Raw genomic sequence first — 27,969 nt, 5'->3', positions numbered from 1 at the left:
ATTCCCTTGAGACCAAATTTAGCATGTTATGAGGCCCAGGCAAAGACTTAGGACACCAAACTTTTTGGGTGGGTATATATATGTGTATATACATACACACACACACACACACACACACACATATATGTACTCAACCAAAAAGTAGGGCCACTGTTTAAATACATATCAACAACAGAGGAGAAGCCATTTTGGAAGAACAGTCATCAGAAACATTGTGCCCAAATAGGCAAGAAACTGACAGTCACTCCTTAACCAAACTGCACTCAAGCTCCTCTAAGCCCCTTTCAACTAGGCGTCATCCTTGGACGTTGTTCTTAGGAGCAAGAATCTAGCTAATTCATGGAGAATCCCCTACCCTCTGAGGGTAACTGTTTTCTGGTCAAATTCCTCACCCCCTTCCATCCCCCAGGTGATAACTGATCACTCTGGTCTGCCTTCAGCAAGAATCCTGTTAAACTGCTTTAGTCAGAAATCCCCCTTTGCCCCTGATGTTGCCTATTAGTAATTTCCCACCCACTGACTCCCACCCAGAGCCCCTTAGCTCTAAATCCTAACTTGGCTGTATTACATTCAGAATTGAGCACACATGTACACTGAGGTCTCCATGTTCCCCTTCTGCAATAGTTCCTAAGTAAATCTGTTTTTAGCATTTTAACTGCTTTCCAGCCCTAGTTTGCTTTGACAAAATTGCAAAAGTGCAATAAATAAGAAAAAGCGTCCATGAAAGGGCATTTCTTGGATGGATTTCATGTATGTAAGCACCTGTTTTTTTTTTGTGGGTTTTTTTTTCCCCACCAATTGACCTTTAACATTTAAAAGAGGCATGAATGCAAGCCTGTCTTATGTTTTTGATAGCTCAAACATTACTTCTCAAAAATTCTTTCTCTTCATTCTCCCTTCCACAGAAGTATGTGATAGCTACAGGAATTCAGGATTTCCTATGGCTCCCATGCACCATGCCTTAAAGGCAGCTCTCCTTTATTTGGAAAGGGAGCTACACTGCAGTAAAATATGACCATCCCACATATCTGATCTGAAAAGGAACTTTCAAGGTAGTCAGGTCACTTTGAGCCTAATCGCTTCAAGTTTTCTCCACCTGGAGTCGTATTCAGTGATCAGTGAGGTTCGGAATGCTGTTCTAATAAGATTTTCTCTCAGTCATCTTAGGAAGTGCTAAGAGAGTAGAAGGAAACATTTGGAAAGACTTTTAACAACAAAATCCAGAAGAGGTATTTGTGATGTGAGGGTGAGTCAAGGGAAGAAGAAAGTTTTAACATTATAGGAAATGCAATTAACCCAGAAAATGCCAGTCCTCATATATTCTGTTTTATTAAAGATGTGGAGCTTGTTTTTGAAACTGTCTTGTAGGATGAAGAGCAGTGAGATAATCCAGAAAGGCAGGGAGGAGGACCTACATTCTAGCCTCTATTCTGACCATTTGGGTCTGGTAACAGGCACTCAGGGGAAATAAGAGGTCCACCTGGAAAGGGAGGTGGGGGGAAGGGTGGACGGACAGCCGACAGAATTCATTAAATGTCCAGCTCAGGCACGGTGATGGTACCCCTAGGCTAGGCAACCCATCAGAGGTTTTGAAGAAAGTGAGGACCTTGATTGGAGCTGTGGTTTAAACAACTCCCTGGAAGGCTTGGTCTTTGATGAATCAATGAGGGGGAAACACCATAGGCCTAGAAATCAGTCAAGAGGTTACTGTGATATTCAGGTTACGATGAGGGCCTAAAGCAGACAAGCCAGTAGAGGTGTGAGATGACAGATACGAGGAAGCCCCGGAAGGCAAGGCAAGACATAAGATGCTGTTTGGAGCCTGCTGGCTTCCAAGAATGGCATTTGAAACAGAGCTGTTTGCAACAGCAGAACATGAGGGAGAAAATGGGTAACAGGCTATCAGAAAGACAGAACCCGAGTATCAGTTAAAATTCACCGAGTTGCCACCAGGCTCCAGAACATCTTTAACTATAAATGAGGTGCTGAAAGGGCAGATTCAGCCACACAGCTAAACCTTATATAACTTGCTGCAAGAACAAAGCAAAAAGCACAAATGGCTCTCAGGAGCAGCCCTGCTCAGTAGGCCAGGCCTGGAAATGGTTATACGCATTCCCAGCCTCCCTCCCTTAGCAAACTCTTTCCCCTTCTACTTGGGTTGCTCGGCGATAGTGCCAGCCAGTTGTTAGGTGACTCCGATACTCTATGGCCCCTTTCCCTAGGTGAAGGCACTGCCATCTCATGAATGCAGCCACTGATGCCAGGGCAGCTCTCCCCAATCCGGACAGAGATGTATTCTGCTGCAACCTCTCAGCCCATCTCCCAGCACCTGAACACTGGTGGTTCATTCCTCTGCCTCCACAAAACCTTCTTAGTTCCCCTCCGTCTTCATGGCTCCCAGTTTGGCAAAAACATCTCCTCTCAGCAAGAATTTCTAGAAGGCTCCGAAGTTTGGGCCTGACCAGCTTTCACGCAGAGCGTTATTTCATCTAGCTTCAGGGAACCATGAGCTTCCAAACCTCATGTATCCCACTCTGTTCCCTAAGACTGCAAGTTCAAGATACTGGGAAACATCCTAAAAGCCCACCAACTCGTGATGGTTATTCAATTATGGATTCTCCGGGCAGATGAGCACCATTCAATGCTTTAAAAAAAATCCACGAGGGCTTCCCTGGTGGCACAGTGGTTGAGAGTCTGCCTGCCAATGCAGGGAACACGGGTTCGAGCCCTGGTATGGGAAGATCCCACATGCCGCGGAGCAACTGGGCCTGTGAGCCACAATTGCTGAGCCTGCGCGTCTGGAGCCTGTGCTCCGCAACAAGAGAGGCCGCGACAGTGAGAGGTCTGCGCACTGTGATGAAGAGTGGCCCCCACTCGCCGCAACTAGAGAAAGCCCTCCCACAGGAACGAAGACCCAACACAGCCAAAAATAAATAAATTAATTTAAAAAAAAAAATCCACGAAGCTTATCTATGCATGCTGGGATGAAACCACCACTACACTCTCAGTGCAATGAGGAAGAAAAACACGTAGTAGTGTGTATTGCACTCTTTCAGCTACAAAGGGGGCTGTAGATGGTTGCACTTGTATCAGATAGCTCTGGTTGAACCCTGCTTTAAAATTCTGCGGTCAGTCTCAGAATTCAGTGCCCAAAGGTTTGCCCCAGTTGTGAACGAGTCAGGGGAAACAAAACTTACAATGAAATTATTCTAGTCACTGTTTGACTTCTTCTATTCTATGGAAATTGGTTAAAAACTAGTTTTCTGCTAACGGCTTGTTACCAGGATACCATTTTTCCAATTACTCACAAAGAGCAGAGTTTATTAACCCTGCGATTTTGTTCCAGTGGGACTGTTCAAAATCATACTTCTTGCCATCCACAGAGGTTAAGTAGTGAATTATGAATGGCACAACAATAATGAAATTCTCAGAACGAACCTCTGGAAGCTTCAAATAGGTTTTCTTGGTAGGGTGGAAAGAGTGGGCGGAGAGAGGAAAGGCAAGTATTAATAGTCTGAAGGTCTGACACACTCAATTTTACAAAGCAATGAGGAAGCCGCCGAAGCCTCAATCAGAGAATTTGCCCTAATTCCATGCAACAAACATTGTTAAGTCACAGTATCTGAGAGACTATAGAAATAAATGCAATAGGAACAAATAGTAACAGTATCTACTGCCAAATTAACTTACCTGGAGCCTCTTCGGAACTTCCACCAAAAGGGGATTTGTTACCAAACGCTGACCTGGGCGGCTCTCTCTGCAGAAAGGGAAGCAGACTGAAAATGGCCGCCCCACCTCGTTCTCCCTTTAATGAGTTCACACGGGATCCGTGAGGCCCTGACTCAGGTGAGTCCCCCAGGTGCAGGTCATTGAGAGGCAGCGCTGGTGCTGCCAGCGCTGGGAAGGATGGAACGCTGAGCCTGGGCTCTGGTTGCACCTCCCCCCCTTCACCGGGAAGCCAGGTAAAAGCTGTAGTAGCACCTGTGGGCACGTCAGAAATGCAGAGTCATAGGCCCTGCCCCAGACCTACGGAATCTGCATTCTAACAAGATCCTCAGGCAATTCACAGGCACATACAATTTGAGGAGCACTAAGGGTGAGTAGCACTAATGAGAAATGCTGGCTGCACTGAATACAAAGAAGTAGAAAAGAGGGGGCCCTCTCTTTTCAGCCTTCCCTTAGAAAATGTTCAACACTTACTATTTTCTCAAACCTTGGCATGACACTGATGCTTTGGGAAGACAGTCCTGCAGAGACGCACAACATCCCAGCTCACCCTGCGTCCAGGGGAGGAAGGTAGAGGAAGCCTGCAATGAAGGCTGAATCACGAACTTGGTCTTCAGTCAGGCAAGTTCTCTGCCCTTTCGATCTCACTTACCCATCAGTAACATGAAGACTTCAGAACTAGACCATCTTCTAAGCCCCAGCCTAGGCAGTGAAGGTCTACCGTTCTCTCAATGAGAAAAATAACCTCCACTAAGACGCCTCCAGATCACAGATAAAAATGCCCTCTGATTTCCCCCCTTTATTGACCACTGGATTACACAGGGCACCTGTGCCAGAGACTCTTTACATCTTTTTGGCTTTCCTAATTGTGCCTAGCCACCCGTCACTCTGCCAGAAGACCCTACATTTAATTGGGGCCAGCTGGTCTGCATTTCCCTGACTCTGCTTCAGGGAGCCCTCTTAGAAACTCCAAAGACACAGATGTATGGAAGTCTGAGCTTTCCTCAGGATATCTGGCTCCTTCCCAGAAAGGATAACACACACACATGCATACCTACAGAATCTGCGAAGAAGAAATAGTTTAGCTTTTTTGGTATTTGTCATGTAGGGATAACCATCTTGGTTTTCCACAAGCCACAGTGGCTATCAGTATAGCTGATTACTTTAAACACAGAATCCCAGGGTAAAATGTCTCTTTAAACTTGATCCTTAAAGATCAAGTACCCTAAATTATATTCAAATATCCCTTTTATAATACCCTGACACTTTAGCCTTCAGGCCCTGAATATCACCATTATTAGCAAAACCATTCCACCTGCTCTCTAGAAGTTTCCTTGAGGTTATGGATCACAGATCTGCTTTCTGGTCACTTTTACTTACTGGGACTGCCTCTTCTTCTAAGCCCCTCAGCACCCCTCTTCTTTAGCATAGGCGTCTAGCTTTTGTTCTCTAGTTAAGCATCCCCAGTTCCTCTTAAGATGTTGTTTAAAATTTCTCTAGTAGGCTCACAACTCTTGTAAAGACCAGCAAGGAGGGGAGACCTTCAAGATGGCAGAGGAGTAAGAAGTGGAGATCACCTTCCTCCCCACAAATACATCAAAAATACATCTACATGTGGAACAGCTCCTACAGAACACTTACTGAACGCTGGCAGAAGACTTCAGACCTCCCAAAAGGCAAGAAACACCCCACGTACCTGGATAGGGCAAAAGAAAAAAGAAAAAACAGAGACAAAAGAATAGGGACAGGACCTGCACCTCTGGGAGGGAGCTGTGAAGGAGGAAAGGTTTCCACACACTAGGAAGACCCTTCACTGGTGGAGACGGGGGGTGAGGGGGGAAAGCTTCGGAGCCACGGAGGAGAGCGCAGCAACAGGTGTGCAGAGGGCAAAGCAGAGAGATTCCCGCATAGAGGATCGGTGCCGACCAGCAATCACCAGCCTGAGAGGCTTGTCTGCTCACCCGCCAGGGTGGGCGGGGGCTGGGAGCTGAGGCTCGGGCTTCGGAGCTCAGACCCCAGGGAGAGGACTGGGGTTGGTTGCGTGAACACAGCCTGAAGGGGGCTAGTGCGCCACAGCTAGCTGGGAGTGTGTCCAGGAAAAGGTCTGGAGCTGCCGAAGAGGCAAGAGACCATTGTTTCAGAGTGCATGAGGAGAGGGGATTCAGAGCACCATCTAAACGAGCTCCAGAGTCAGGTGCAAGCTGCCCCTATCAGCTTAGACCCCAGAGACAGGCATGAAACGCTAACGCTGCTGCTGCAGCCACCAAGAATTCAGCGTGCAAGCACAGGTCACCATGCACACCTCCCCTCCAGAGAGCCTGTGCAGCCCACCACTGCCAGGGTCCCGTGATCCAGGGACAACTTCCCCAGGAGAACAAATGGCATGCCTCAGGCTATTGCAATGTCACATCAGCCTCTGCCACAGCAGGCTCACCCCACATTTCCAATTATAACTACCGTACCCCTCCCTCCTCCTGGCCTGAGTGAGCCAAAGCCCCCTAATCAGCCACTGCTTTAACCCCGTCCTGTCTGCGTGGGAGCAGAAGCCTGAGGGCAAGCTACATGCAGAGGTGGGGCCAAATCCAAAGCTGAACCCCAGGACTTGTGCAAACAAAGAAGAGAAAGGGAAATTTCTCCCTGCAGCCTCAGGATCAGTGGATTAAATCCCTACCATCAACTTGATGTACCGTGCATCTGTGGAATACCTGAACAGACAACGAATCAACCCAAAACTGAGGCAGTGGACTTTGGGAGCAACTGTAGACTTGGAGTTTGCTGTCTGTGACTGACTTGTTTCTGACTTTTATGTTTATCTTAGTATAGTTTTTAGCGCTTGTTATCATTGGTGGATTTGTTTATTGGTTTGGTTGCTCTCCTTTTTTAAATTACTTTTTGATTTTTTTATTTTAATAATTTTTAATATTTTATTGCAGTAATTTTTTTATTTATGTATTTGTGTATTTATTATTGTTTTTCTTTCTTTTTTCTCCTTATTCTTCTGAGCCATGTGGCTGACAGGGTCTTGGTGCTCTGGCCTAGTGTCAGGCCTAAGCCTCTGAGGTGGGAGAGCTGAGTTCAGGGCACTGGACCACCAGAGACCCCCTGGCCCCATGTAATATCAATTGGTGAGAGCTCTCCCAGAGATCTCCATCTAAATGCTAAGACCCAGCTCCACCCAAGGGCCAGCAAGCTCCAGTGCTGGACGCCCCAGGCCAAAAAACTAGCAAGAAAGGAACACAACCCCACCCATTAGCAGAGAGGCTGCCTAAAATCATACTAAGTACACAGACACCCCAAAACGCACCACCGGATGCAGCCCTGCCCACCAGAAAGACAAGATCCAGCCCCACCCACCAGAACACAGGCACCAGTTCCCTCAACCAGGAAGCCTACACAAGGCACTGAACCAACCATACCCACTGGGGGCAGACACCAAAAACAACAGGAACTACGAACCTGCAGTCTGCGAAAAGGAAACCCCAAACACAATAAGTTAAGCAAAATGGGAAGACAGAGAAATATGCAGCAGATGAAGGAGAAAAGTAAAAACCCACCAGGCCAAACAAATGAAGGGGAAATAGGCAGTCTATCTGAAAAATAATTCAGAGTAATGATAGTCAAGATGATCCAAAATCTTGGAAATAGAATGGAGAAAATACAAGAAACGTTTAACAAGGAACTAGAAGAACTAAACAGCAAACAAGCAATGATGAACAACACAATAAATGAAATTAAAATTTTCTAGAAGGAATCAGTAGAAGAATAATAGAGGCTGAAGAACGGATAAGTGAGCTGAAAGATAAAATAATGGAAATAACTACCGCACAGCAGAAAAAAGAAATGAAAAGTATTGAGGACAGTCTCAGTAACCTCTGGGACAACATTAAATGCACCAACATTCAAATTATAGGGGTCCCAGAAGAAGAAGAGAAAAAGAAAGGGTCTGAGAAAATATTTGAAGGGACTACAGTTGAAAACTTCCCTAACACAGGAAAAGAAATAATCAAGTCCAGGAAGCACAGAGAGTCGCATACAGGATAATTCCAAGAAGAGACAGGCCAAGACACATATTAATCAAACTATCAAAAATTTAAAATACAAAGAAAATAATTAAAAGCAGCAAGGGAAAAGTAACAAATAACATACAAGGGAATCCCCATAAGATTAACAGCTGATCTTTCAGCAGAAACTCTGCAAGCCAGAAGGGAGTGTCAGGACATATTTAAAGTGATGAAAGGGAAAAACCTACAACCAAGATTACTCTACCGAGCAAGGATCTCATTCACATTCAATGGAGAAATTAAAATATTTACAGACAAGCAAAAGTTAAGAGAATTTAGCACCACCAAACCAGCTTTACAAAAAATGCTAAAGGAACTTCTCTAGGCAGGAAACACAAGAGAAGGAAAAGACCTACAAAAACAAACCCAAAACACTTAAGAAAATGGTAATAGGAACATACATATCGATAATTGCCTTAAATGGAAATGGATTAAATGCTCCAACCAGAAAGACATAGACTGGCTGAATGGATACAAAAACAAGACCTGTATATATGCTGTCTACAAGAGAACAACTTCAGACCTAGAGACACATACAGACTGAAAGTGAGGGGATGGAGAAAGATATTCCATGCAAATAGAAATCAAAAGAAAGCTGGAGAAGCAATTCTCATATCAGACAAAATAGACTTTAAAATAAAGACTACTACAGGAGACTAGGACACTATATAATGATCAAGGGATCAATCCAAGAAGAACATATGACAATTGTAAATATTTATGTACTCAGCATAGGAGCACCTCAAAACATAAGGCAAATGCTAACAGCCATAAAAGGGGAAATCGACAATAACAAAATAATAGTAGGGGATTTTAACACCCCACTTTCACCAATGAACAGATCATCCAAAATGAAATTAAATAAGGAAATACAAGCTTTAAATGACACATTAAACAAGATAGACTCAACTGATATTTATAGGACATTCCATCCAAAAACAACAGAATACACTTTCTTCTCAAGTGCTCATGGAACATTCTCCAGGTTAGATCATATCCTGGGTCACAAATCAAGCCTTGGTAAATTTAAGAAAATTAAAATCATATCAAGTATCTTTTCTGGCCACAACGCTATGAGACTAGATATCAATTACAGGAAAAAAAACTGTAAAAAACACAAACACATGGAGGCTAAACAATACACTACTAAATAGCCAAGAGATCACTGAAGAAATCAAAGAGGAAATCAAAAATACTTAGAAACAAATGACAATAAAAACACGACGACCCAAAACCTATGGGAATGCAGCAAAAGCAGTTCTAAGAGGGAAGTTTATAGCAATACAATTCTACCTCAAGAAACAAGAAACACCTCAAATAAACAACCTAACCTTACACCTAAAGCAATAAGAGAAAGAAGAACAAAAAACCCCCAAAGTTAACAGAAGGAAAGAAATCATAAAAATCAGATCAGAAATAAATGAAAAAGAAATGAAGGAAATGATAGCAAACATCAATAAAACTAAGAGTTGGTTCTTTGAGAAGATAAACAACATTGATAAACCATTAGCCAGACTCATCAAGAAAAAAAGGGAGAAGACTCAAATCAACAGAATTAGAAATGAAAAAGGAGAAGTAACAACTGACACTGCAGAAATACAGAGAATCATGAGAGATTACTACAAGCAACTACATGCCAATAAAATGGACAACCTGGAAGAAATGGACAAATTCTTAGAAAAGCACAACCTTCTGAGACTGAACTAGAAAGAAACAGAAAATAAAAACAGACCACTCACAAGCACTGATTTTTAAACTGTGATTAAAAATCTTCCAACAAACAAAAGCCCAGGACGAGAGAGCTTCACAGGCAAATTTTATCAAACATTTAGAGAAGAGCTAACAACTATCCTTCTCAAACTCTTCCAAAATATATCAGAGGGAAGAACACTCCCAAACTCATTCTACGAGGTCACCATCACACTGATACCAAAACCAGACAAAAATGTCACAAAGAAAGAAAACTACAGGCCAATATCACTGATGAACATAGATGCAAAAATCCTCAACAAAATACTAGCAAACAGAATCCAACAGCACATTAAAAGGATCGTACACCATGATCAAGTGGGGTTTATCCCATGAATGCAAGGATTCTTTAATATATGCAAATCAATCAATGTAATACACCATATTAACAAATTGAAGAATAAGAATCATGTGATCATCTCAATAGACGCAGAAAAAGCTTTTGACAAAATTCAACACCCATTTATGATAAAAGCCCTGCAGAAAGTAAGCATAGAGGGAACTTTCCTCAACATAATAAAGGCCATATATGACAAACCCACAGCCAACATCATCCTCAATGGTGAAAAACTGAAACCATTCCCACTAAGATCAGGAACAAGACAAGGTTACCCACTCTCACCACTATTATTCAACATAGTTTTGGAAGTTTTAGCCACAGCAATCAGAGAAGAAAAAGAAATAAAAGGAATCCAAATTGGAAAAGAAGAAGTAAAACTGTCACTTTTTGCTGATCACATGATACTATAGAGAATCCTAAAGATGCTACCAGAAAACTGCTAGAGCTAATCAATGAATTTGGTAAAGTAGCGGGATACAAAATTAATGCACAGAAATCTCTTGCATTCCTATACACTAATGATGAAAAATATGAAAGGCAAATTAAGGAAACAGCCTCATTTACCACTGCAACAAAAAGAATAAAATACCTAGGAATAAACCTAACTAAGGAGACAAAAGTCCTGTATGCAGAACAGTATAAGACACTGATGAAAGACATTAAAGACGATACAAACAGATGGAGAGATATACCATGTTCTTGGATTGGAAGAATCAATATTGTGAAAATGACTAGACTACCCAAAGCCATCTGCAGATTCCATGCAATCCCTATCAAACTACCACTGGCATTTTTCACAGAACTAGAACAAAAAAGTTCACAATTTGTATGGAAACACAAAAGACCCTGAATAGCCAAAGCAATTTTGAGAAAGAAAAACGGAACTGGAGGAGTCAGGCCTCCTGACTTCAGACTACACTACAAAGCTATGGTAATCAAGACAGTATGGTACAGGCACAAAAACAGAAATATAGATCAATGGAACAGGATAGAAAGCCCAGAGATAAACCCACACACGTATGGTCACCTTATCTTTGATAAAGGAGGCAAGAATATATAATGGAGAAAGACACCTCTTCAATAAGTGGTGCTGGGAAAACCGGACAGCTACATGTAAAAGATGAAATTAGAACACTTCCTAACACCATACACAAAAATAAACTCAAAATGGATTAAAGACCTAAATGTAAGGCCAGACACTATAAAATTCTTAGAGGAAAACATAGGAAGAACACTCTTTGACATAAATCACAGCAAGATCCTTTTTGACCCATCTCCTAGAGAAATGAAAATAAAAACAAAAATAAACAAATGGGACCTAATGAAACTTAAAAGCTTTTGCACAGCAAAGGAAACCATAAACAAGACCAAAAGACAACCCTCAGAATGGGAGAAAATATCTGCAAATGAAGTAACTGACAGAGGATTAATCTCCAAAATATACAAGTAGCTCATGCAGCTCAATATCAAAAAAACAAACAACCCAATCCAAGAATGGGCAGAAAATCTAAACAGACATTTCTCCAAAGAAGATATACAGATCGCCAACAAACACATGAAAGGAGGCTCAACATCACTAATCATTAGAGAAATGCAAATCAAAACTACAATGAGGTATCACCTCACACAGGTCAGAATGGCCATTATTTAAAAATCTAAAGCCAATAAATGCTGGAAAGGGTGTGGTGAAAAGGGAACCCTCCTGCACTGTTGGTGGGCATGTAAATTGATACAACCACTATGGAGAACACTATGGAGGTTCCTTAAAAAACTAAAAATAGAACTACCATATGACCCAGCAATCCCACTACTGGGCATATACCCTGAGAAAACCATAATTCAAAAAGAGTCATGTACCACAATGTTCATTGCAGCACTATTTACAATACCCAGGACACAGAGGCAACCTAAGTGTCTATCGACAGATGAATGGATAAAGAAGATGTGGCACATATATACAATGTCATATTACTCAGCCATAAAAAGAAATGAAATTGAACTATTTGTAGTGAGGTGGATGGACCTAGAGTCTGTCATACAGAGTGAAGTAAGTCAGAAAGAGAAAAACAAATACTGTATGCTAACACATATATATCGAATCTAAAAAAACAAAATAAGGTTCTGATGAACCTAGGGGCAGGACAGGAATAAAGACACAGACGTAGAGAATGGACTTGAGGACATGGGGAGGGGGAAGGGTAAGCTGGGATGAAGTGAGAGAGTAGCACTGACATATATACACTACCAAATGTAAAATAGATAGCCAGTGGTAAGCAGCTGCATCACAGGGGTAGATCAGCTCGGTGCTTTGTGACCACCTAGAGGGATGGGATAGGGAGGGTGGGAGGGAGATGCAAGAGGAAGGGGATATGGGGATATATGTATACATATAGCTGATTCACTTTGTTATACAGCAGAAACTAACACAACAATGTAAAGCAATTACACTCCAATAAAGATGTTAAAAAATAAATAAAAATCAATTTATAAAAAAATAAAATAAAATAAAGAGCAGCACATGGACTTGAAATCAGTATTCTGGATGTGGAAGAGGGCAGGACTCAATCATGGCTGTTTTGCTGGTTCTCTTCTTTGAGAAGGAAGTGAGAGGATCGCATCACATGGCAGAATGTTTATTGAGATATAGTTCATGTTTTCTTCTTTCTGTTTGTCTTATCATGGCACCCAGACCAGGTAGTGGGACTTCTGTGCTCCCATGCTTCTGGGGAAGTTTGTGTTGCAAGGTTAAGAGAAGAAGTTGTCCTCAGAACATTCTTAACTTCTCTTTTCCAGGATCTTGTACTTGTTTTCAAACTTGGAGGGTGGCAATAAGGGCAGAGAGAGGGCAGTGTCAATGCAACAGAAAGGTTAAAGCAAGAGAAAAAAAGATGAGATGCCCCAAGTATGGGCAAGGAGATGGAGATAATCTACAAAATTATGGAGACCTTTGCCCTGTGGGGTTTAAGAGACGTGGTCTGTTCTTGGAGAGGGGAACGCCTGCCTGGGGGGATCAGATGAGTTGGAGATCCCACCTGGGTAAACAAATATTCTCAGAACAAGCTTGGCACAAAAGCAACTGAGACATTTGTATTCAAGAGACCCCACTCTCCCACTCAGGTTTGGTAATGGAGATTTCAGTGGAGGCTGTGATGGATTAAAAATAAAGGAATATTTCCCCCACTTTCTGGCAACAACTCATGTCTCCAAAACTTGGATGTGACCCCTGGGAAAGGTAGGGGAGCCTCCAAAAATGATTGAAATTTACTTTCCCTACAGCCTCCCAGATTATAGGTTTACAGTCTGATTTAGAGAAAATGAAATACTTTAATTTTTTTTACATCTGCACTTATTGTTTAAATTTTATTTCCATTATAACTGTATGAAGTATTGTGAAGGGACTCAAAAGAATGATTTCTTGCCTCAGTGAAAGTCCTATCTAATCTAGAGATAATACTTTGATTTCTCTTGATGATGAAAGGTATTATAGCCAAATAGAAAGCAATGTGACTACTTGCCTTGTCATTTTATCTCTCTGTGTCTTAATTTCCTCCCCTGATAAATAGGGATAATAATGACATAACTTCACAAAGATTACTGATAGAATGTGAGATTCCCATGCAGATGGCAATATTAAATTTGTAATACCCATGGGATTTGTAGCATTTATTTAGGATATGGGTTAAAACCTTGGTTTCCAGGGTCAGAACATCTGGGTTTATGCCCTGGTTTATGCCTATGTGAGTCTTTGTAGTTCTGGGTAAGCTAATTACCCTCCCAAGACTTTAACTTTTTCAACTATAAGGCGGGAATAATAATAGTAGCTAGTTTGTAGGGTGGTGTGAGAATTAAATAATATAACCCATGTAATGTTCCTAGCAAAGTGCTTGGTACATTCTAAGTGTTAATTAACTATTATACATTGGGGAAGTTGAGATAAAACATTTTACAAAATTAAACACATCATATAAATGTTAAGTCATCATTAAGTACTTGGTATTTCAGTTTATTTGAAAAGAAATTTTCCCATTTTTTAAAAGAAATTAAACATCTGGACCTAAAAATTATATAATTATAACAACAAAAGGAGAGAATATTTATATCCACAGATGGGAACTATTACTTATTTGGGTCTAAAAATAACCCAACACCATGATATAACTCAGATCCATAAATACTCATGAGATGATTAACCGATGCAGAGTTAAAGTACAGTACTCAAAACTTCTTTTGTGCACATATGTCTGAATATGCACATCTTTAAAATGAAACAGTTTTCATTAATTTGCCAGGCATCTGATACAAAGGTCTAATCAATAATTCATCTTGGCAAAGAAACTCATTACTCAGCCAAGACTATGATGAAAATCCTGTCAGGAAGCCTTGCTTTGGCTAAACAAAACAACTAAATTAAGTGCAAAGTGAATAATCCAACTTTCTATAAATCATTCATTTCAGGATTAAACATTATGTATTTCTCCATTAAATATGCATCCCAGGCCTGGACATGTATTTATTTCTATAGTGCTCGGTCCTGAGGGATAGCCAACACAGTCTTCTTGGAGTCTCTTTGAAACTACCAGCCCACTGGGCAGAACAAAAGCAAATAAAGGAGAGTTTTGGAGAAGCCAAGAATTGAGAACCGGAAGTCCTCAAAGCCAACCTTTCACATAATCTGGGTATCCCCTCCATCACTACTCTGAAGGCTGGTCATCCTCTTCTGTGTAAACACTACTGTGAATGGGGGGTTTACTACCCATTTTAGTTAAAAATCTTTCCATTTCAAATGGCAGAAAACCCAATTCAAACTAGCTTAAGCAAAATGGGAATTTATTGCTACATATCTCGGAGCATGAATAGTCTAAGTCCATACTTTCAGTCTTGGCATAATCAAGACTTAACCAATGTCACCAGGGTTTGTTCATTTTTCCCATATTTATTCTTAGCTCCTCTTTCTCTCAAGTAGACTCTCCTTGTGGTGGCACAATGGCAGCTGCAGTCTTCTATTCCCTCCTTCAGGGCCAGCAGGTAAAGATCATCACCCTGGATAACTCAAAGGAAACTCAGAATTGTTTCTTTTTGGCTCTAATTGGCCTAGCTTGGGGCTTGTGCCCATCCTTGCTCAGTGGATTGAGAGGGGTGGGGTAGGTCTACGCAGTGTTCTGATACCCCAGGCTCGGTTTACATGCCATGGCTGTGGGGGGATGAATCAGCTGCAGTGGAACTATAATGAAAGGGAAGAAGAGAGATATCAAAGGCATCAGTCCAAATGGAAAAGCAGAACAAATGAATGTTTGGTGACCAAAATCCTACTTTCCACAATATTCACCACTGATCATTATTCTAAGTTGTTCTAGTAAAGCATTCCTTTCATTAGATATAAACTGATTTTTGGAATTTCCATTCCCAGTCCTAAGTTTGCATTCCAGAATCACATAGAACAAGACTACTTCCTCTTCCCAATGGCAGTCCTTCAACTGTTTGTATACAGACATCAGATCCCCTTTGGTCTAGTCTCCTCCAGGTTAAATATATCAACAAACCAGGAAATAGACTTTTTGGATTGAAAATAGATCAAGGCAGGCTATTAAGTAGACACTAGAATCTTATTGTGGAACTAAATATAACTTTTTGTTCTGTTTATCTTTGTTTCAAAGAAAATGACAAATTTGACAATGATTGGCACTGGCAAGGCTATTGGTGAAATAAACATTTTCAAGGACAATCAGTTGATTAGGTAATACTGATTAGATAATTTAGGCCAACCATCCAACTGAAGACACAAAAAACCTGAACAAAATATTTTAAAATATTCTTTCAACTACCAAAGGGCTAACAAAGCAATGAAAATTCACTAGGCCTAAAAGTAAAGAATATGCTAAACCAGAGAAGTAAGTCTAGAACTCAAAGTTTCTTTTGCCATAGAAGCATTTCCAATCTGGAAGGGATATCTGCAAAACTGTGGTTTGGGCTTCCTGATGAAGCTAGAGGAAAAGTGTCAAGGTCTAGAATTCACCAAAGTTAGGGACTTCAATAAACCACTATCCAGTATAAACTAGGACAAAAAGGGCTATACCCTCAGGATAAGGATGCACCTGTTGTCATATGGGCTTGCAACCTCGCACCAAGTGATCTAAGTAATCCATAAACCTTCAAGCATTGAACTTGAATTATGGTAGTCCTAGACTGGTGACACACCAAATGCCTGGCAGAAGCAAATTCAAAAGGTTCTTTCTGGAGAAGATCACATTGTACTGGGACTCAAATTATTTATACCAATAATTTCCAAATGCAATAATCTCCATACAATCAAGATAGCCAGGCATACAAGAAATTAAGACAACATGAGTAAGAACCTACGGAGACAAAGGACAACAGAAACAAAGCTGAAAAGACCTCAAGTAGTGGAATATATATATATGTAACTGAATCACTTTGCTGTACACCTGAAACTGACACAACGTTGTAAATCAACTCTACTTCAACAACAACAACAAAAGACTAAGCCAAAACACTCCTAAAAGAAAACATTGGGGTATATTTTCATTACCTTGGATTTGGAAATGGATTCTTAAATATGACACTAAGAAAACAAGCAACAGAAGAAAAAATTGACAAAATGAACTTTATCAAAATTAAAAACTTCTGTGCAAAGGACATTGTCAAGAAAGTGAAAAGACAACCTACAGAATGGGAGATAATATTTTCAAATCATGTATCTGATAAGAAATGAATATCCAGAATATATTGAATATAAAGAACTCCTACAACTCAACAACAAAAAGACAAACCCTATTTTAAAATAGGAAAAGGACATAAATAGATATTTCTCCAAAGAAGATACACAAATGACAAGCAAGCATATGAAAATAGGTTCAACATCATTAGCCATTGGTGAAATACAAATCAAAACCAGCAGATACCACCTCACACCTACTAGAATGGCTAAGTTTTTTTTTTTTTTGGTTTCTTTTTCTTCATTTTTAAGGAAATTAAAAAGTGTTGGTGAGGATGTAGAACAATTGGAACGCTTGTACACTGCGGGTGGGAATATAAAATGGTGCACCCACTGAGCCAAACGGCATGGTAGTTCCTCCAAAAGCTAAACACATAATTACCATATGACCCGACAATTTCATCTTAGGTATATACCCCAAAAATCTTACGCAGAGACTTTAACAGGTACTTGTACACCAATGATCACTGCACTATTATAGCCAAACAGTGGAAACACCCCAAGTGTCTATCAACAGATGAACGGATAAACAAAACGTGGTGTATACATACAATGGAATGTTATTCATCCACAAAAAGGAATGAAGTTCTGATACATGCTACAACATGGATGAAACTTAAAAACATTACACTATATGAAAAAGCCATACAAAGAAGGACAAATATTATTCCACTTACATGAAATATCTAGAATAGGCAAATTCAGACAGAAAGTAGAATGGTGGTTGCCAGGGGCTGAGGGAAGGAGGAATGGGGAGTTATTGCTTAACTGTTACTGACTTTCTGTTTGGGATGATGAAGAAGTTTTGAAAATAGATAACGTACAATATTTTGTACAACACTGTGAATGTAATTAATACCACTGAATTGTACATTAAAAATGGATACAACGGCAAATTTTATGTTATATATGTATTACCACAATTTTTTTTAAAAATGTGAGAATTCAGGGAGAAACCAGAGCATTTTCTTATAGTCTTCATCATTTGGTGGGGGTAGAAAAACCCCACAATGAACCAAGATAGATAAGATGGATTTAAAATTCAAATAGAAAATTACCCAGCATACTTAAACATTCAATGCATTGTCTACATTCCACATTCCTGGTGTTTTAAAATCATGATTCAAGTTCAAAGTGATGCCCTTGTCATGGTCCAAGATTCTCCATCATACTGGAAATCCAAAGGGGTGGCTGGTACCAAAGACACAAATGAGAGGCAGAGGAGGACAGCAAATGACAACTGTCAACAGATGTGCAGAAGCCACAAGAGTGCCAGCATCACCTTAGAGGAATTTAGGATGGAAAACAGGATTAAGCCAAAAACCGAAACTTAGAGGTGTTCATGAAAATTAGCTGTGAACCAGGAGCAATAGCTGAGAGTAAGAACCACAGATGAAGTGGGCAGTGCCCTGGGGTCAAGCACAGTTGACCACAAAAGAGCAAAATCAGAGCTGAGCACAGGGCCCAGAGACAAAGATAAAGCAGGGTCAGAGTTCAGAAAAGGATGGCAAGGCAGAGGGGTCAGGAATCGGGATGGCTAATAGGAGCACTGTTTGATCGTGAACTTCTGAGCCACCCTCAAAGCGTCTGTGCCCCCTGCTTCAGAACTCCACCAAGTGCGGTTATAAAAAACCCAAGTAGTAGGACCCAATTCCAGACTCACTGAATCAGCATCTCCTGGGGGCTGGACCCAGGTATCTGCATTTTAACATGTTCCCAGATGATTCTTAGGCTCTCTAAAGTATGAGAACCACAAATCATTCACACAGCTTCTGAGATAGACTGGAAGCCCCCAGGTTCAACATGATGCCCAGGATCTATCCTCACTGGGGGCTATGCAGGTCCTGCCAGCAAGTTTTAGTAAACATAGACTCTGAACTTGCTGGGGCTGGAGAGGGAACTATGACAACAGCGCCAACTATTTATGGAGCACCCACCCTGTGCCAGTGCTTTCCTGGCACTGCTACACTGAATGCTTACTTATGAGGAGGGTCCCATTATTATTCCCAATTTACAGGTGATGAAACTGAGACTAAGCAAAACCAAACGACTTGTCCTGGGCCACGCAGCCAGGCAAGAGCAACTTCAGGTTCTGGGCCAGTTTGACTCCAAGACCTGTGCTCTTTCCATATACCAACGTGTTACAGAATTTTTCAACCATTGTTTTAAAGAGGTGGTGGATGAAGAGGAGATTGTAGCATTAGTTGATGGTGAGTCTTTGGTTAATTAATAACTTATTTCACCATGGCATGTCCAGGGCATTATGGGGAAGCAAGACTCTGCTGTCTTTTCTAATTATCTTAATCCCCCAGTCAGAAGGTATTGTCAAGTTGTGTGTAATCTCGTTCGGTCTGTTTTTTTTTTTTTTTTCATCTCAGTGAAGAAGGATCTGAGATTAAGTTTGGGAAGAGATTGAAAACCAAAGCTCAGAGGAACAGAATAAAATGATGCAGAGGCACCCTGAATCAGGAGAAGACAAATGATAGGACTTTGTTGATGGAGCTGCTGAAGGAAGATAAGATGCTGAAGCCCTCTCAGAGGGAAGAGCAGGGGGAAGGAAAGAGAGCAGAGCCCAGGGGAGAGAGATAACCAGGTGGAGAACAGAGATAAAAGGCAGCCTAAAGGCAAGGCCAGGGAGGAGGACGGCAGGCTCTCCAGGCCACTTCCTTTCTCTTTCTGTTTTGTTTCTGTCTCTCAGGTTATATCTTAAAAGGGAGGGAGGGGGCCATTTTGGAGCATATGTGAAATGTTCAATCCTGATCATTCAATCTCTATGCCTGAAAACATAGCCTCATTTGGTGGTAAATCTAAACTCTAATCTCTCCAAGAACGTGAGGCCCAGGCCCAAAGACCCTCTGGCTTCACGTCCTTTACACTCCCCCCTCTCCCATTTCCAGGTCTGTTGTATTCAGACAGACGTAGGCAGGGAGAACACCTGATTTTACTGAGGTTATTAGGGGGAAACCTACAACTTCCTGCTGAATAGTCCTTTCCACCTCACACACTAGTATAATCATTGAGAGATCACCACAGTACTTTATGTCTGGAGGGGCCAGGGCACAGGGGCTAAGGCCCTGGGCTTTGGAGCTGCTCCAGAGTTTGAATCCAGCTCGACTGCAGACAAGCTACTTTTTGTATCTGAGCTTCCATTTCCTCATCTATCAAACAGGGATAGAAGTGGCAGCTCCCTCATAGAGACGTTGCTATGATTAAATAAAATAGCACATTTAAAGTGCTTAGGGTAGTTCCTGGCACACAGAAGTGCTGAAATCATGTTAGTGCTGACTGCTGGCCCTGTGAGTAGGTCCAAGTGCAAAGCTAGGTGCACATGGCAGGCACCCCATGAAGATGATATTGACCCCTGGATTGAGGACGCTTGATTCTAGTTCTCATTCACGATAGAGGGAACCTGGAATGTCACTGGACCTCTCTGTGCTTCCCTTTTTCTCCTTTATAAAATGGAGATGTACCCTTCCTCTGACACAGACTGCTATGTGTTTGAAAATGCTTAGAAAAGTATGAAACAGCATAGAAATACAGAAGTGGTCATTTCCATTACTCTAACACTGCACTTTTACCAAGCTGACCACTCTCTACTGAGCTTACAAAGTTTCACGGTAGCTAAGAATTTGCGCTCTAATTGGCCATCACCTCCTAGGGCAGAATGTTTCCACCCCCATCCTGCATTGACGCCAGACACTTGCATCAAAGGCACAGTTCCACAGCTTCCAGGAAGTGTGCATGCAGAATTCCAAACTTTCATTCTTTTTTCTCTCTTCATTCTTTTTGCCTCTCAGGTACATTAGAAATGATTCAAATTTCTGTACTATGCATTTAGCATAATAAAGACGGAAATGGCTTTGTAGACTATAAGCTGTCTGGGAACAGGGAACAGGCAGGTCTGTCTAGTTCATCGTTATACCCCAGCACCCAACACGGCCCTTTAGCACATAGGAGACACCCAATACGCTTTTGTTAGATGAGTGAATGTGGTAGAAATCAAGACTGTTTGCCCAACAGCCATTCTTAGTTTCTTCCATGCTGACTGATCCTAAGTTTCAGCTGAAAGGCAATGTGCACAGCCTCAGTTCCTCTTGCCTAAGGGTGGGCCTGTGACCCAGTGAAATATATGCGGAGGTCTTCTGGTAAACTCTATGAAACATTTCCCTTTTTGACAAAAGATAAGTGTCATATTAGGGAAAAAGTCCCATTTCCCAACTACCTCTTCCTTCCTGCTTGGGATGTGTTTGTGTGAAGGCATCGTAGAGCTGTGGCAGCCATCTGCAACCATGAAGGAAGAGTCAAGGAAAGTCACAGAGACTCTAATATCTCACTGCCAACTAAAGAATGTCACTAACCACCTGGCTCTACAAGGATTGAGTGATGAGCCACCGTAGCTGCCGACCTTCAACACACCCTGAAAGAAGGTCAGGGTGGAGATCAGGAATGAGGAACTCTGTGCTCTGGGGAAAAAGGCAGAACAGGCCTTCAGATAGTTCGATATTTTCAGAAGAAAACTTTTATGAACCTGGATTCTTGCATCTTCACATACTTAGAAAAGCACTGAAACCATTAACTATCTGTTCCTTGTGACTAGCAGCAACCTTCTACAGAGATGTGAATGTACTCGCTTGGTTGAACATATTCCCTTCACCAAATTCACATATATACAGCGTCTCCCATTATATTTAGGTACCGGAGGGCAGAGAGTTGCCTTTTGACCAAGTTCCTTGTTCTGCAACAAAGGTTTCCACTTAACCCATCCTCCATGTGTCTCTTATCACCTTGGTGCCATCTCCTCATTATGCCTCTGATACCTCTGAAGAGATTAATAGTACTACCCTGTCCCTCACCCAGACATTCCTTCTGTTTATCTTTTCTGTTTTCTCATTATCACCTTCCACAAACCAAATATTATATCTTGGTTTTTAATTACTTTAATGGGCCTCATGTCCACAGTAATTGGGACATTGAGGTCATTATCTTGTCTCCTCAGGTCTTCTTGAGCAATTTTATTGATCATTTCTTGGACTAGACTCACATAAACCTATAACTTAGGCCAAGAGTTAACCTGATTAATTAGCAACATTACTTTCTGGTGCAAAGCTGTCCTCCCTTTAAAATAGTGGTTTGTAAACATGGCCGTATATTAGAAGTACCTGAGGTGCTTTAAAATCTCCTGAAGCCAGGTCTCCCCCATGCCAATTAAACCAAGAGTGCAGAGGGAAGTACAGCTTCAGGACTTTTTTAAGCTCCCCACAAGATTCCAGTGTACAGCCAAGTTTGAAAATCAGTGGTTTAGACAAGTACTTCCCAATCTTTAATGTGCATGTGAATCACACAGAGGCCTTATTTAAATGCAGATTCCGAGGGTCTGGGGTGGGACTGATATTCTGCATTACTAACTAGCTCCCAGGTGATGACAATATTTGTCTGAGGCCCACAGTTTGCACAGCAAGAGTCTAGAATCTAGATTTTGCAGTCTATTCTAATGCTGGATCTGAAATTAAATTCCCCTTGGGTCCAACTGCAAAGTCACAGAAAAAAAAAATAATCCCTGCAATAAAGTCAACAGTAGGGGCAGTGAATGAAAGAACTCAGAGGGTTGTTGTTTTTGATCTCTAATTTAGTTATGGACTTGGGTTGACAAACCATCCCAGTTTGTCAGGGACCGAGGGAGGTTCTTGCATGCAAGGATTTTGAGTGTTAAAACTGGGACAAGTTGGTCACCCTAGTTAACGGCAGCGTCCCTAAAAGAGCAACAGCCAAGCTTTGCACTTCAGCGCTCTGATTCCTCTGAGATCAGGAATCCGCTTCAGGGTCAAGTGTGCGCTGGGAAAGATAGCTTACGGAAAAGAAATGCAGAGTTGCATGCCCAGCAAGAACTTAAAGAATGTGACTTCAAAGGGTAACTAATCAGGCAGGTGAAGCTAGAAAATTCCAAGAACAAGGTTATAACTGGGCCGTAGAGGTAAATCTAGGGTTACATGGTTTAGGTCTCTGCTCTAGCACTGGTTTCCTGTGTAGCCTGGTGGTAACTCATTCCCCCTCTCTGGGCCTCAGTTTCATCAGCTAAGAGATGAGAGTTGAATCCAAGGGTGTGTAGGGTCTTTCCTGCTCCCCCATCCCCCGACTGCTTATGCAACACGCATAAAGCTACAACTGCAGAAGTACACCTTTTCAGCGCAATTAGAAAGTGAACCCACCTTCTGTTTCGCGAGCAGCCATCTCCAGGTGTCCCCCGGCTCCTCCACAGCAGCGTGAGAATTCATCATATTCGGGAACACTTCCCTTTGCTGTCCTTTAGTGCTCAGAGAGCCCAGAACTCACGGTGCTTTTTTTCTTTATTTTTCTTAAGACTGTAACATGTTGACAAATCTAAATGAAACTCTATTTCAGATCCAGCCTGTTGGTTACAAGTGGTTTCCTCCCTCCAAGCAGGGAGACCACTTAACTTTTCGTTTTTCTTTAGAGACAAAGAGCCTCGCCAGCCACCCACTGCCGGATTCCTGTTAACCTTTCATTAAGCGCTGACAGCTGACTTCAGCTCTTCATGACTTCGTTCAACACATTCCCACTTCAGTGGGTCCACCTGGCTTCATTAAGGTTCCTGCCAGCTTCTCTACTAGCAGCTTCCTCCGCAAATGCAAGTAAGATCCTGCGTAACTAATACGGGGGGCAAGGGAAGATTGAGCTATACAGGGGTTGGCATTGGAGAACCAGCCCAACGCTCAGGTTGCCGTGGATCTGAGTAAACTAAAAGCCATTTCGGACCCACACGGGTCAGCGTCTCAGTTTCAGATGCCTGAAGTGTTAAAACGAGGCCCATCCCTGTGAAGTATGGGGTAGTGGTGAAGAGTGTGGAGTCCTTCAGGCCTGGTTTCCAGACACGGCTCTGTCACAGAGGGTAGGGCTATGTGACCTTGAGCAAATTTCTTCACCTCTCTCTGCTGCTGTTTTCTCGGGAGTAATATACTGTTTCATGGGGCAGCTGTGGGGGCTCAATGAGAAACTGCCTTGACGCACTTGGTAGAGGAGAACCCAGAACGTAGCAAACGCTCCTTAAGGATGGGGTGTTATCCATTTCTTTTAGTCTAGAAAGGCCAAGGTCGAGGTTGCAGAATTAGGTTGCTTTAAAGCCTCAAGGTTTGACTGTGGTCCCACCACGTAAACGTCACCTGTAAGAGCCCTGTCTCCATCAAAGTCCTTCCTTGTGGAAATAAAAACACGACTCTGATTCCCTTCTCCTGCATTTCCCTGGTGGGTTTTGTCTCATTTAGATTTTTAGGCTCCTTAAAGGGAAGCGATCCTCTCTTCTGGGCCCCCTGCGCAATCGATACTAGGGAGTTGTTTGTAGACAGCTACCAATTCATCCTGACTGCACGGAGAGGGAAAGAGGAACAAGTGCCCCAGCAAACTCCTCGGATCAAGGAGTCTCAGTATAAGAATTATATATTTAGGGGGCTTCCCTGGTGGCGCAGCGGTTGGGAGTCCGCCTGCCAATGCAGGGGACACGGGTTCGAGCCCTGGTCCGGGGGGGGATCCCACATGCCGCGGAGCAGCTGAGCCCGTGTGCCACAGCTACTGGGCCCGCGCTTTGGAGCCCGTGAGCCACAACTGCTGGGGCTCATGCGCCTGGAGGCCAGTGCTCTGCAGTGGGCGAGGCCACTGCAGTGAGAGGCCCGCGCACTGCGATGGGGAGTGGGCCCCGCTCGCTGCAACTAGAGAGGGCCTGCATGCAGTAATGAACACCCAACACAGCCAAAAATAAATAAATAAATAAATTTTAAAAAGAAGAATTATATATTTATTAACTCATCATTCTGTGGCTTCCACTCCCCACCCCCTAAACCTGTGAGTCTCAAACTAGCTGCCTTGTTCTAGTTCCTGGCCATGTTCTGCTTGCCTAGGACATTATTTTAATACTACGTGTGAGTGTTAGTAGTGCCTGTAAGTGGACACACAAGCTTCCATTTCAGTAGAGGCCATGTCACTTCCCCCTGCCTCACTCCTCCGCATCAGCTGTCCGTCCTCTGAATTCGCCACCCTAGCCTTGGGCAGAGCCTAAGGGTGCTTATTCTATGCCCCCTTGGGTGGAACTCAGGAGATAGGAATCTCACATCTGCATTGGGAAGAGTCCTCTGTCACAGCATGGAGAACAAATTGGAGACGGAAAGGAGTGAAGTCGGTGAGGATGGTTAGAAGCTACCCTAAGAGTCCAGGCAGAAAGTAATGCTAGCTTAACAGAGGGCTGACAAGGAGTCCACTCAGACCTTGGGCACTGGCTGCTGGAAACTCCCACTCCTCCCTCCACCACCCCCCAACCCCCGCATGGCCACACCCACCACCACAGAACCCTGGTCACAGGAGAGTATTTTCTTAAAATCTCCATCCTCCTCTTAGGGATTATTATGCTTCCATAGTTCTCAAACTCTAAGGTGCATCAAAATCACCTGGAAGACTTGTTCAACTACAGATCACGGGGCTGCACTGGGGAGTTTCTGAGTCAGTAGGTGTGGTGTGGGGATGAGAATGTGTACGACTAACAAGGTCCAGGTGATGCTCAGGCTGCTGGTCTGAAGTGCCCCGTTGCTGTTTGCAGCAACAGCAGCGGTTCTCAACCCTGGCTGCACATTAGAACCACTTGGAGCATTAGGAAAAAAAAAAAAAAAAAAAAAAATCAGATGTCCAGGCCACACCCCAGACCAATTACAAAAGAATCTCCTAAAGGGTAGGACTCAGGAATTGACATTTAAAAAAATTCCCCAGATAATTGCAGCGTTCAGCTAAGGTTGAGAGCTACTAGGCTAGAGGGTCCTGGAGGCCATTACCAGTTGTAAAATACTACAACTACTCATTTAAATGTTTCTGAATCTGACCAAGGAGTTGCAGAAATATAGTTGGGAAAAGACTGAAGATGGCCCCTTGCAAAACACAAAGATACTCATTGAGCTGAGATGTTCTGTTTAGGGGGCATGGGATTTGCTGTCGGCTTTTCTAGGCAGACCCGAGTTGGTCATGGCCCAGGTGGTGGTCGTTTGGGAAAGTGGGTAGGCAGCATGAGCTAAGTTAGGACGGGGAGTCTCAATGACCCATGAAATGTTAAAACCTGTTTGCACGAGGTCACCTAGTCCCACTCCATTTTCCAGATGGGGACACTGAAGCCCTGCACCTGACTCTATTGCCCCACACCCACCCACCCCCAGTTTCTAAATTTAAATGTAACAGGCTGGTCAAGCCATTTCCAGTATTTTCAGTTAACACAGAGGAGAAAGTCAAGCCAAATAAAGAAGCAACCCGTGTGCTGCTAATTATTTCCTTCACTTAGGCCAAACGTGCCACTCACCTTGGCACCAAAAGAGTGAGGCAGAAGGCATGCTGCCCTGGGCAGGTAGTTCTGCAAGTGCTCAGGTAAGAGGGAGATGTTTTTATTAACTGCTGGACCCGTGTGAACTCACAGTTCCAGGAATCTAGAGGCTGTAGCAGTCAAGTCATAAGACTGCTTTTTTCCCCTCTCTTAAAAGTAATGTCAAGAGAGTCGAAATATAAAGTATGGTTACCTGGAAAGACCATGCACTTACTTCATTAAGGCGGTTACTGCTCCAAACATACTACCAGGAAGTATTTCAGACAAATTTCTTTCAGCTCTGGCTGACTTTCCACATTTCTGCCCAACCAGAGGCCTCTCACTCAGGTGCACATTCTTTCCATTCAGTCAACAACTGCTTGTTTTAACCTCTCTCCCATGGTTCCTCATGCTACTAGCTCTCAAAGTGTTTAAATAAACCTGTTCTTATTGAGGAGCCAATTCCCATGAACTTTATTTAGAGAAACTGATCTGGACCAACTCACTGTCCCATCCACGTGCCGGCCCTGCTTGGACATCCGTGTCATTCACCACAATTTACTCCGATGAACTCTTGGCTGTTTCCAACATTAAATTCCCCAAGCAAGAATTAAGATGTGACACTATGGTCACCTCTAAAGATACTCAGGTGTGAACAGAAAATAATAGAAAACTTAGACGCTTTAGAGGTGAGTCAAAACGATGGTGTGATTCCATGTCGTTTCCTGCATTATTGATGACAATCAATACATAATATATCATCAATATGTTATTGATGACCATCAATAATGCAGGGATGCCCATACCATACCCAGAGCGGGGCACTGAATTCTTAAAGCTGGGCATAAAAGGAGAGATACAAATGCATGCAAGGCAAAGGCAACTACGGTAGGGAAGGGACCAGAAATCATGTCCCAGAAACAAGGCAACTTAGAGAAACATGAGGTTCTCGTTTCGGTATCTGGAGCACTGCTACCACGTAGAAGAGAGTTTAGACCTGTTCTGTGTAAGCACAAGGAGTTCAGCTAGGACCAGCAGGCAGATGCTATCTGGACACAGACTTTGTTCTAAATATTTCTAAGTCTCAGAAGTGCCCTGAGATTGAATGGACTTCCTTGGGTGTGATAGTGAGCTCACCATCACTGAAGGTGTTCAATTATACTGTGGAAGATCACTTAGCAGTAATGCTACAGAGATTAAACCATGAGAAGGTGTGGTCTCTAAGGTAACTTTCACTTGTGAAACTAAGGCAAGACTGGATCAGTGACACCAAGGCAACAGATGGTTTTTTTTAAAAAAAAAAAACAAACAACAAAACATTCTAAGACTTATTTTGATAATTCACACATCATATCCTCATCCTCAATCCTAAGAGAAAGGGGCACTTTAGAGTGTGAAAAGACCGTCTTCATCTTCTCTTCCATCGAGGACATTTTTACCTTCTCCAACACTGTCTAGCCTGTAAAGAGAGAAGAGAGGCTGATGTGATGAGAAACACCAAGACCAGGAATGAATGGATGCTGCTAGATTATAAAACAACTAATCAAGGGCTGTTAGAGTTAAAAGGGCTCAGGGTCCATCCAGTCCAAGCCTCACATTTCACAGATGGGAAAACTGAGGCCACAGGGGATAAAGGGCTTTTGCCAATCTATTATAATAAGGGGATTTAAAGTTTCTGTATTAGCAAAGTATAAAATCATGATCTAAATGTGTTTATTTACCAAGAGGATCTCCAAGTATGACTGAAAAGTTACCTTGCTAACCTTCAGTTTCCCTACTTGTTAATATTTACTTGTTAATATAGATATTGTGGTATTGATGCAATTATTAAGTGAAAGCAAGGTCTTCATCACAGTTCACACCAAATCTTTTCATTTCTTTACCAAAAAGCTATATAACAGGACAGAGATCCAAAATCCCTTTCCAGAGACTCTTCAAATTATTTAAAAAACAAAACAAAAAACTGCTCCCCTGGTCTAATTTGCCAGAGGAATTAAATCCCAGGAATGATACT

At 42.4% G+C, this 27,969-nt stretch overlaps 1 protein-coding gene and 1 long non-coding RNA gene across 3 annotated transcripts in view; both read right to left on the bottom strand.

Moving 5' to 3' along the window:
* Positions 1 to 26,783, bottom strand: part of LOC309656972 — a 180,731-nt gene extending 153,948 nt beyond the window's left edge. The window contains exons 1-2 of the long non-coding RNA XR_014261643.1: positions 24,425 to 26,783; positions 22,816 to 24,073 (exon numbers count right to left, since the gene is read on the bottom strand). This is a non-coding gene — a long non-coding RNA (uncharacterized lncRNA). The remainder of the gene's footprint in view (positions 1 to 22,815; positions 24,074 to 24,424) is intronic.
* A 486-nt stretch (positions 26,784 to 27,269) lies between these two features.
* TIMD4 (T cell immunoglobulin and mucin domain containing 4) overlaps positions 27,270 to 27,969 on the bottom strand; it is a 69,625-nt gene continuing 68,925 nt past the window's right edge. For both annotated transcript variants that reach the window (XM_082453937.1, XM_082453936.1), the window contains exon 9: positions 27,270 to 27,414. In XM_082453937.1, the coding sequence (XP_082310063.1) occupies positions 27,342 to 27,414 (73 nt within the window). In that variant the 3' untranslated portion in view covers positions 27,270 to 27,341. The remainder of the gene's footprint in view (positions 27,415 to 27,969) is intronic.

Source organism: Balaenoptera physalus, assembly GCF_965194825.1.
Source record: "Balaenoptera physalus genome assembly, chromosome: 3".
NCBI lineage: Eukaryota > Metazoa > Chordata > Mammalia > Artiodactyla > Balaenopteridae > Balaenoptera > Balaenoptera physalus.
Note: the sequence above shows the minus strand (reverse complement) of the source record. Positions and strands in the feature narration are given on the sequence as shown.